This window comes from Empidonax traillii, unplaced genomic scaffold (assembly GCF_003031625.1).
Source record: "Empidonax traillii isolate 1590-97213 ecotype Southwest subspecies unplaced genomic scaffold, ASM303162v1 scaffold49:size1601597, whole genome shotgun sequence".
Taxonomy (NCBI): domain Eukaryota; kingdom Metazoa; phylum Chordata; class Aves; order Passeriformes; family Tyrannidae; genus Empidonax; species Empidonax traillii.
Window position 1 is genome coordinate 820,339 of NW_020955242.1, and position 12,015 is coordinate 832,353.

General features: G+C 37.0%; 1 protein-coding gene across 3 annotated transcripts in view; it reads right to left on the reverse strand.

Moving 5' to 3' along the window:
* Positions 1-12,015, reverse strand: part of FTO (FTO, alpha-ketoglutarate dependent dioxygenase) — a 223,101-nt gene that overhangs the window by 58,927 nt on the left and 152,159 nt on the right. The window contains exon 9 of one of the 3 annotated variants that reach the window (XM_027879000.1): positions 712-789. The exons of the other annotated variants lie outside the window; for them this stretch is intronic. Coding sequence (XP_027734801.1) covers positions 759-789 — 31 coding nt within the window. The 3' untranslated portion in view covers positions 712-758. Of the gene's footprint in view, positions 1-711; positions 790-12,015 lie in introns of those variants that run through there. 3 annotated transcript variants of the gene reach the window in all.

Sequence of the window (12,015 nt, forward strand, 5' to 3'; positions counted from 1 at the left end):
TAACTTTGCCTTCTTTTAGACTTGAATGTTCTCAAGTGTATCTTGAATTAAGCTACAAAAATTTTTACCACTTACTTTAAACTGAAAAATATCTAAATTTAATCGATGTTGTTGACATTTTCAGTCCAATGAAACAAATTAATCAAAATATTTCAATTACAGAAATCAAACTCATTCATGCAACTGCCAAAAAAAAAAAAAAAAAAAAAAAAAAAAAAAAAAAAAAAAAAAAAAAAAAAAAAAAAAAAAAAAAAAAAAAAAGGTGAGGAGTACTACATCAGAAATTAAACATCTCTTTCATTCGAATGTTTCCCAGGAGTTAAAAATGTACCTGGGCTGCTACTGCTGCTGTGTACCAAGTTTCTCAAAGCTAAGCTAAATCCACTGGACTCTGAGAAGAGTATTTTTTATCTCCCTTCCAACAGGTAATTATTATGAGAAATAATTCAAGTGAAATACATTTTTAATAATGATAATACATTGTATATTACCAGAGGTCTTCATCAAGATCATTTGTTCTTGATAAAGAATATGAGCACATTTTTTCTATAAAGAACTTAACACCACTTGTATTACCATTGAGTGATAATGCTAAGGATAATTTTTTGATCTTAGTAAAACATATTCTAATACTTATTATGACTCAGGATTGTGAAATATTTCACACACAGCAACTGTGACTGCAAATGTTGATACACTAAACAGAAAAAACCCCAAACCATTCCACGGTGTTGGTACCATTCCCAGTTTAGCAGGGCCTATGAGGCTACACTACCTGGCACAGAACACCTGCAAGAAAGACAAAAACACATCAGTCTGACTCAGGCTTTGAACTGGAGCACAGTCAACAGTCAAATTGGTACTGATGACTTCAAGCCACAGCCAAGCATCTCTATGCCTGGACAAGCCCCTTCAGGTACAGCCCCTGCCCTGACGTGCCCACCCACAGCAGCAGCTCTGCTTCCCATCTCTCGGTGCCAGCAGCACCTCTTCCCCAAACCTGGGAGTGCCTGGCACTTCCCCAGAGGCAGGAGCTGGCAGTGCAAACAAAAACTTTGAGGGGTAGATCTTTTTACAAGAGCACAGCTTTGGTTTCTGAGCAACTTATGTGTGAAATGGCACCACTCACAAATGAGATGGTCAGTTTTCCCTGGCTGCACTAACACCACCAGGCATCTCTGCTTCCAGATGAAAACCAGCTGCTGTTATGTCACACAGTTGAATTTTAGATTCATACACCTTGCTACAACAGTTTTCATGTGCATTCAGGGGTATAGCCTTGGGCATCTGTCTTTTTGAAAGTTAGATTAATCAAAAAGCAACAGAAGGAAAAAGGTCCAGGACCTTAAACATACAGGAGTGAAATAATGAAGGTGCCTGGGTTACTACAGAAGAGGAAAACTATTCCCACTTTCCCTCTACAAATCTTGGAAGCATTTCTTATGCATATCACCATGAAACACACCTAAACAGAGAAAGACAGGCAGATAACATATGTTAAAATACAGTAAGTTCAAGGTTTTTTATGTATTTATTCACAGCCCATCAAGGTCATCACCATCATTTCTCTTCACTGCCAATGCAAGCAAGATTGGGTCTTGACATTATAGTCATATTTTCCTTCAAAATCATAGGATCCATTCTACTCCTGTTCAAACTCCAATTTCTTTACTAACTAAAGCCCTAATTTACAATAGAAAATATTCCTGAATTTACGTACATGTGATTGAAGTTAAATTCAAAAGGTTTTAAGAAGCCTCTTTAAGATCTGAAATCATAAGTAGTATATTAATGATTCTGTAAAACTACAGGTGTTTTAAGGGGGGGAAAAATGGAAAGTGCTTTCCTTTTTTAATCTGCTATATAAAATAATGACATTTCATGAATTTTTTCTTGTGTACTCCCATCAAACTCGGTGGGAAGACTTTAGTGGCAGTTGACCTGGATGCTTACCATCTTTTGTATCTATATTTTTTAAAGCATTTTACTTCTTTTAAAGGCCACTGTGCTTTGCACCACAGGTGCCAATACTCTAGTGACTCAATGATCCAACACATGTTAAGAGTTTTCTAAAGTACTTTGGGATCCTTGGGGATAAAAGCTGATTCATAAATGTAAGATTTCTATTTTTAAATAACAAAATTGTGTCTTCCTTATTACACATGTACATTTAGGTGTCTGCAGACTGCAGAAGAAGCTACGTTTTTGTTATTGTGAATATCTTACCACTTTGTCTCCCTGTGGGAGACAAAATAAAAAGCCAAAATTTTAGTAAAACAACCCCAAATAAGCAAAAAGTAAAGACAGAATCCCACAATACACACATTCAAATACCAGGTTGAAAACCTAATGGACCCATACTGTCCAGTAAATCCTGTTCTAGACGTTTATTAAAAAATGCATAGTTAAGAAGGTAAATGCTAATTATGTACTATAATGTTTAAAATTATGTTATCCTGGATTCCCAAATATGGACAAGCACTTCAGAAGTACACAGCTTTCTATTTTATTCCTTGATTTCAAATAGTCTAAACATTTTCGCACTGATGTGCCTTTACACCTCTTGACCTTTCAGCACTCAAAAATGGGCCTGAGATAACCAAATTCTGGGAAAGGCAGTAAAACACCAAGCACGTAATAAATTAAAGACTTGGAAAATTGTCGTAATAAGCCCTTTGGGGCAAGTCTCTTTTAAAGCAGTAGCACTGTTTAACACCAATTGAGTGATTTTTGTTTTATTTAAGAATTGTGTTAAGGAGCTTCACCTACTGCTTAGAGATACAAAATGTGTTTTTGTTACAATGATGTGCTTCTGTTTCAATAAGTTTCTGGTTTATTTCACAGTGCCTTTAGATCTTTGTCTAAATAAAAAGACAACAGCTGGGTTAAATGTTTAGTCCTATGTACACACAAGGACAAGTTACTCCTTGCATCAAATGTTGCAAAGCATGAGGTCTGGGGAAGAAAACCAGATGAATCAGTTGACTAAATTGAAAATTAACTCTGCCAAAGAGTCTTCTGGGATATCTTGTTTGTGCAAAGCCATATATGAATGAGCAACACAATTACTGCTTAGATCTCATCTACACTCCTTTTTAAAAGTGAGTGCTCGAGAGAAGATTGCTGCCACAGAAAGGAGCACACAGCAGCTGGAACTGGATGGTGGAGCTACCACGGTAATGAGAAAGAGGCAGAAATTATAAGGAATGTCTGACACTATAAAGAGTATTTGCACGAAGCCCTTATGAAATCGCAGGAAGTCATGAAAAAGTCTGGTTTTTCATGGAAATTGCAGAGATGCTGGACACTTCCGAGCACAAACTCTAGGGAATTCTGTTCTAAGCTAAGGAAGTTGAGAATAACTGAGGCATTAGAAACCTGAGACTATTTAGGTCTTTGACATCTATATGAGGGGAGGCAAGACATGTACAACTGGGGAAAAGACCCAACCATAAGCTCCAATACTGAAGCCACGAGCACATGCACTTAATGCAAGAGTTCTAGTTACTGCCTATAGATCTGCAATGAGAGAAATGGATAAGCAACCAGCAACTTTGCAACACATGAAACCCAGAAATTAATAACGGTTAAATAACTGTTAAAAAAATAGTCCCAAGTGACTGTCTAGTCTATTCTCCTGCAATGGGGCAGCACTGATGTAATTATCAGCATTCATGTTCTCAAAACAACTGATGTGAAAACATGCTAAAGGTGTCAGTTGACAAATGATAGCAAACATAGATCAAAATGAAGCAAGCAAATTGGCAGGAAAAATGAGTGACTGAATTGCCTGAGGGATCACACAGGTGTTAGATATATGACCATGAGAACAGAAATGCATACAAGTATTCACACAGAGAATCTTTTTACCAAGAACACTTTTTATCTCTTCACCATTATAAAACTGTCAACTTATATCCATTTATTAGTACTCTAAAGGAAAGAACCAGAATGACTCATTGCTATTTATTAGTTTGATATGTTAACTATCAAAAGGGGAAAAAAAAATCCAGATAAATTAGGTATATGGAGGCTTCCTACTCTTAATAACTCTAGCCAATCTTTGATCTATGTTAATCTCATGTTATTGTAGTAAGCATGCAGGACCATCATTCATCTCACATGAGCAAGGCACTCTTGCGTGTCATGACAGATTTTATCAAGAAGAAAATGAAGTCAAAGGTGGCTGTCAAGACACCAGGGTTTTAAATGAGTGGAGAACCTCAGAATGGGAATTTTAACTTGCAGAATTTGATGGAGGAAGCAAGGAAATTTAGTTAACCACTTTACATACACAGTACTTTACTGACCACCAAAAAGCTTCATCTACATTTGCACACGAACACTCTTGTTGATCAGTTTATGAAGTACAGGGAACTTGCAAAGTAACCAACAGCAGTTCAGTGCACAAATGAAACAACAGGGTAGTTTGGTATTGGAAAAGATGCCCTTTCTTTATTCCTTTTAAATGTTACGGAAAGATGGGATTTGAGCACAGCAGTAAATGCAGGGCATGAGACTGTTTACAGGATATTAGAAGGAATCCTGTGGTGGCAAAGTCAATGTAATTCTCATCACTTCATAGAAAACAGGCCTATGGTATTTTATGAGCAGTGAGCACAAATAATATTCACTTTGGCTTTTAACACAGTAGTAACTGGCAAAAATAAAGAAATTCATTTTAAAATGAAAGTCATAAAACAGGGGGGGTGGGGTTGTTGTTGTTTTTTTTTTTTTTCATTTAGTAGGCTATGCTAAAAAATCCCAAAATGGTAAAATTAGAGGGTTTTCTTGCACTTGAGTATCACTTTGAGGTTTTTTACTAGTCATTGTTGCTTTGCAACATGACATAAGAAAGTTCTTTGTGACGTGCAGCAGATACTGAAGCCATTCACTTGAGCTGAAATTAACCAGAGAAGTATTTCATTGATCATTACTGAGAGGTGTTATTGTCCTCACTGTCTGCAGCAGATTCAATATGGATGAGCATTAGCCTGTGACTCAGTTCACCTGCTGATTCTCTTTAGCCCCCAGTGCTACTGGCATCCTTACTCCATTGCAGTGTTCATAAAGTATTGGCACTAGGACTTTAGAGAGCATCTGTGCAGGTATTCTGAAAGTTAGTGAGCTTTTGAGCTCATAGATCGCTCCAGGAAAGCAACTAAAGCAGGTCTGCAAAGATCTAGCATTCTGATTGCTTATTTAACCTCAAGTGAATACAATATTTATACCATGGTCTTCTGAGCTCATCAATAAATGACAGGCTATTCCTATCCCATAGAATATTAGCAGTCCAAGTTGACTCTCCACTGCACTAAATTCCTTCACAACTAGAACAGTAAAAGCATTTGGACACTGATTTCTGCTATGTAAAATGTTACACCTGTACATTTCTGGTTTTGAGGCTTAGGGCTGAATATCTATGTTAGAATTGGTACTTTCTGGCTTCTTCTTTTACCTAATGTATTTCAAATTTTCAAATGGTTAAAAGAGAAGCTGTATGTAGGGCAGAAGATTTGACATCCCATTGGTAAGGAATTGGTTTTAGCTCTGTGTCAAGTGGTTCCTCAGAATATAAATGTTAGAAAGTTCTCATAGTAGCCTGCACAAGAACAGGCATCAGCTACAACCACCATCTGTACAGAGGACAGTCCACAGTGAACTTCCCATCACATCACCATGGACATGCTATTTGGCCCCCCAAAATCAAAGTACCATAAGATTAGCATGACAGAAAGAACATATCTTCAAGTAATGATGAAACTAGAGGTCCACACATATATTGTGTTCATACTACTCAAACATATCCAAAAATTAAATTAAATAGGAAAAAAGGTCTATATTTAGCTACGGATGCATGAGGGCTTTTTTTTTTCCTTCTTCTTCACCCCTGTTAATAAAAACACCAAACACATCAATCCTCTCCTTCATTTTCCCACACTAATGCATTATTGACTACAATGTACCAAACTTGCACTTGCAGTCTAACCCACTATTACAGCACCTTGTATCAGTACTTTAAACATTGCTTAACAAGAAAAATATGTCAATATACAATGAAAGCTTTCGTTTATGCTTTCAAATTGAGGAAACTGCTGCAAGGTATGTTGTAAATTACCCCCAAGAATGTTTAACTGGGCAAAATAAAGGACAAATTTTAGTGACATCAGACGTGACTTGATTCATAATTAGCAACACTTAACGATATATTAAGTTTATCTCCTTTCTATTCCAGTGACCCTTTCAGTCCTGAGCAATGTTTGCATATGCTACCATAAATCATGTCTCAGATTTGTCAACAAGCTTGGAGTAGTTCTGCTGTTTGTGAAAATTACAAAATGAACTCCTGGTTCAAAAATGTTTTGATAACATGGCACTGGATAGGCATGAGCTGCCTGATCTCAGCTTCACTCCAGTCTCTCTTGAAACTGGAAAAGGACTAAAAAAAAGGACTATAAGTCCATCACTTCAATAACTGATGCTACTGACTGGTGGGGCCACGCCAAACTGATCCAAACCAGGTACCAACGCCAAGTTAGCACTGCCTAAAGCAACTGTCAAGGAATAATAGATTAGACAAATCTGATTGCTCTATCAAAACATTCATCTCAAATCTTGATTAGTAAACCTATTGAATTATGATTAATTCACAAGAGTGCTGCTGACAGATAAGGTACTTTATCTGACTGTGTGTAGTAGTTGCTTTGCCTGAAGCAAAAAAATCTCTGAAGCTGCTGGTAAAATAAACAGTATCAAACTACAGAGCACTGAGAAGGATAATGAGGCTACACTCACCTTTTAATTTAATAAAGGTTGATCTGTGAGAACCCAGCTTCAGCCACAAAAACATAGAAAAGGGCAGGTAAGGGCCAGGAAATTACTGAAGTGACAGGAGAGGAGGTAAAACTGCCAGATTGAAAGTACAAAGTTGAAAGATGCATGGGATGGGCTGCAGGGACTTTTTAGGCAGCTAAGATGAATCAGAAAACCCAAAAACTCCTGGCTTTGAAGAAAAATCTTATTCAAAAACTACAGCATATGGCCTCTACCTATTACATGGCCTTGGTTTTACTGTCTCGTGGGAGAGTAACACATTGAAGAGCACAACACTTGCATGAGATGTGATATCATCTACTTTGCACTTCCAGTGAAGGAAGTATGTAGCTAAAAACTGAAAACTGTATTCAATACACTGAAGACTTGCTTCAGTGTTACGAAAATGATATTAAAATAATATGCAGTTTGTACTTTTTCACAAAATAGTAATAAAAACAAATCCATCACGTTTCTTCAACTTTTAAAAATTATTTACAACAACAGCATTTTTACAATTAATGCAAATACAGTGTCATGGATTCACCCAACTTCTTTCAATGCCACCTCTGCACACTCACTATGAACTTGTCCCAGACTCAGTATATCATAACAGACTTTCCATTACAAGGTAAAGTAAAAACCTACCAGTTTCAACTCAATTTTGCTATCCTGAAACCTGCATACACACAGGGGTAGATCATCAGAAAGCTCCTCCTTACATGAATTTGCAGCACGCATAGTCAGTGAAAAATAGGTATTGCAATATTTGGCTCTGAATTAATGAAGAATCCACCTTCTCCAAGTCACTTGTTAGCTTATCCTGACCTAATAATTTTACAAAAACCATAATGCACTATAATTATGTTTCTCCCCAGCCAGTATTAACCTTTCTGTGACTCTTTCTTCTTTCTTCTCTCTCACACATATTTATTTATTTTACCTAGCCTCTGTTAATCAATGTGAACTGCAGATGGGGTCAAGGAAAGCTACTTCCTCCTTTGATAGCCTCCAATGCTTTCACTCCTGGGGATAAAAATGCTTTAAATGGAGTTATATTCTAGGAAAATCAATATATGATTACTGCAAAGATTTGTATCGATTGCCCTGTTGCATTGCAAAAAGGCTAAAGAAAAATTGCACGGCACATTCCCTTCATTTTCTACTCCAGAGAACTTGCTGCAAATATTTTGAGCAAGTAAGAAGTGTTGGAACTTTATTTAATAACCTAAACTTTTCTTTGTTTAATCCTGCTACTTGTGTGTTTACTTTGAAAAAAAAAACCAAAAAACAAAAACCAAACACCGACACCTTTTATAAAGCCTAAAATCAGAGAGCTACTTGAGATCCTGAGAAACAAATGCACTGCAGCAAATATCCAGCTTGCAATGTCTTCACCCGTTCTGTGTGTTTCATAATAACAAAAAAAACCCCAAACCCAAAATTCCTACTTTCATTTCTTTACCAGAATTGTTCATATTTTCTCCTAGCACAGACACCACACCAAGTATTCAGGCTGGATCATATTTTCACAGACTTCAGTGGTGGAGAAGCTGGGTTTCCCGACCTGGTTTCATTTGTTTTGATGTAACCAGAGTTAGATTTGTTTTCCCCCACAAAACTACCAAGAAATGGAAATACAGTTTCAACAGTTATTTCACCAAAATAAATTCTCCAACAGAAGCAGATTCTCACTCTCTTCTGCCCTCAAAAATTGCACTCAAATTTGAAGAGGATCTTACTTCTTTCTCCAGTTTTATACGTCAGTGGATATACAGTTTTATTTACATTTATTTTGTATAAAGATCTTTTTAAAGCCTTTCTCTAGGCCTCTTTCCTAGATCATCCTGCATGCATATGTTATGACTGTTGTCCTTTTTCTCTAAATCTTCAATTTCACCTTTGTTACAGCTCCTGCTTTCTGTTCCTCTCCTTATCCCTAATAGATTTCAGTTTTGATAAAGTCCTGAGGATATCACAATGGATCCTTCTGTTACTTACATTTTTCTATTTCAGGAATACTGTAATTTATTTCAATTTCAATTACATTAAAAGGCATTTCAGGGCATGATCCATTATTTCTCCTGTAGAATCCTTCAGGCTTTTCCCATGTTGCTCACTGTCATTAATAATAAATTCCTAAAAGTAAGTTTCTTTTGTTAACATTTTGCAACTTTTCCTCTGAAGTAGGTGCTAAACGTAATGCTAAGCATTCTCATTAATGGACAACGTGCCATCATTTACATAAAGAAAGAGCAATACCAGGCCACATCTGACTCACAAGACTATTTTTCAGGAATTCTTCTTATATAGTTATGCACGTGTAAAAATCAAATAAATCCTGTTCTGAGTGAAGAGCAAACAATAGCAAACAGCTCAACAATTTTGATGTCTAGCCATTTAACTGTTCTGGTGGGAGACGGTAAAGCCTAAAAATAAAGTTTTTTTCCTAGATTATGATTTATGTTAATTACTGGGTGAACAGAGGGTCCCAACTAGCCTATTTTTATAATTGTGCTTTTGACATTGCTCAAAGAGTGCCTAGGGAAAAAGACAAGCACACCTTTTTATGGAATGTATATATATATATGCAGAGTAAATATATACACAGTACACGAACTCCTGTGAAAACCTGTCTCCTTTAACCAGATCGTTAAATAGAAGCTCTTAACTGCTGAGCTTCTCAAAAATGTGATTTCTTTGTGTTTTCCCATTCTTTCTACTGCAAGACAATCTCAATCCATCCAGTCTGTGACACTGCTGCCCAGCCTCCTGCACCACTGCTGTATCTCTGGGGCTACCAGAGGAGAGGGAAAGCAAGTCCCTTGGCAGCCAGGTCTCCACCACTGCCCCAGTGCAAGAGTCAGCCACTCCAAGGCTCCTGCAGCACATCCAGCTGGAACACCCGCTCAGACACAGCGCTGCCTACACTGGGGCACTCGGCAGCACACACAAGAATCCCCTTCCTTCAGACCCAGAGGTTGAGTGAAGTACCATTTGCTCCTGGTCTTTTCTTATTCCCTAAGTATCTGCACATGGCCACTCCTGGAAGCAGAACAGGGGAGTCTGATGGATCCTCGCTCTGAATTTATACCACTGTTCCTGTGTTTATCCACATACCCATGCTGGTAGGCAGTTGTTCCCCACACTGCCAGGAGTGGTGAAGCTCCACACTGTCCTGCCCAACTGCCCTCTACTCTTCTGCCTCAGTGTAAAACTAGACTAGAGAGACATTTTAGCATTAATTTGGTTTGATGGGTTTTTTGGATACGTGTTCTGCTAGCACAGTAATAAATGGAACATGCACTAACAGCCACAAAACTAAGGAGAAAAATGGCAAAAGAACTTGGTTCTTATTAGGTGTACATATACATATATATGTGTGCATATAGAAAGCATCACATGCCATTCACCGTAAGACAAATTACACTAGTGAGTATATTCACATATGCAGTGAGATTTGCTCCTGATAAAATGAAGTAAAATACAAGATCATTTTCTGTATTTTTAATAATTCCATTTTTAACCATAAAAAAGTAAAAAAAAATTAAGTTGGATAATGTACATTCAAAATGTCTGGCTGCCAAAACACCCCTTTGATCTAGAGATGACTTTTGCTAAAACAAATGGAAAATTATGTGTAACATTTCTAAGCTGAGTTTCTCAAATTACCTTTCCTGCCAATTTATGTCAGATACAGTATGTTGTTTTACAGGAGAAAATTAATTGCCAGAAAAAAAAAAAAGTATTCTTTATATTCTATATCTCATTCTAAAAATTACAGGTATTTACCACCAAATTTAAAAGCATGCTACTAAGAATTGCTAGTTTTCCTCCACATTATAACATTAGTGATCAAATCTTTTAAGACAGCTTTTTTAATAGCATAAATATTCATTGAAACCTAGACTAAAATCCTGCCTAATGCACATGTATATATTGCATAAGAGAAACAATGTAAAATGCACGTATAAGATGTTCAGTGCAACTCTGGATCTCCTTCAGCAGAGCCAAGTAAAAATTCCAAACCATACATCTAAGCAACATTGTGCACTTCAGAACAACATTCTGACCTACCCAGTGAAAATACTGTCATGAAGAAGAAAAATAGCCTCGGTCCAGCTTTTCAGCTACTCCCCAAACTCCTGCGAGAATCAATCATTAGCTAGTGTTAAATGTCTTTGTTCCACTGAATTCAGCAGAACTATAGCAGGTCACACTAGGTGAAAATCTAGCCAAGACACATATATGAACTAACTCTGCTCTCTCATAAGGACAAGGCGTTTATGAAAAAGCACGATGGTACAAAATGCAGAGTGATTCTCCTTTCTGTGTTGGATGAATCCTCTAAATGAGGTTGGGATATGTAAGATGCCCCCTTGCCCCTCAGTCTTTTTCCCCGTTCTAAAAAAATGTAGCCATTATTCAGTTAGGCAAATCTAAGTACGTTTTAATTTGGAGAATTTCATACTTTGCTAAACAACTATCAAAAACAGCAGCACTTTCACCCTGCAGTTTTAAACTGTATCGATGGTCACCCACAAAAGCACAAAGCAGAACAGCACATGTTTAGAACGTGACTCTGCAGATCAGGACATTCTCTGTCAACCTGATGAGCACCAAGGACTGACCACAACACTCAGAAAATGGTAAGGTCCATTAAAGTAAATATGAAAGTCCTGTAGCCCACAAAACAGAAGTCAGCAGGATGCAGAAGCTCTCCCAGACAGCAGGGCACCACTACATGGTCAGCGAGGGCCAGATTATCATCTGCATAAGAACGGGTGTTGGGCTTTCCCAAAATAGGGTTTCATTTTAATTAAACCCAATTAAAGATATCACTTAAAATCCAGAGTAATTATGACCAGGCAACCTAGCAAAATACCCTGTGTACTACTAAACAATTCCAGAATGAAGTCTTAGATTTAACAATTCCAGTAATACATATGTATAAACACATATACACACACACGCACGCATTTTAGTACTGACTCATAAATGGATTAAGTTAAAATTGAATATAGACTCAAATACATGGAAATCTAGACCCCACTTACCCTATACATATTTAATTGCTATTCTTGTATAATCTATGGGTAAAAATCTGGTTTTGTTACATTCAGAAACAGAATTTCTTCAATGTACAAAACTGCATAGTTTATTAAATAAACACAAACTGGGATATAATGGTATACATTTGTT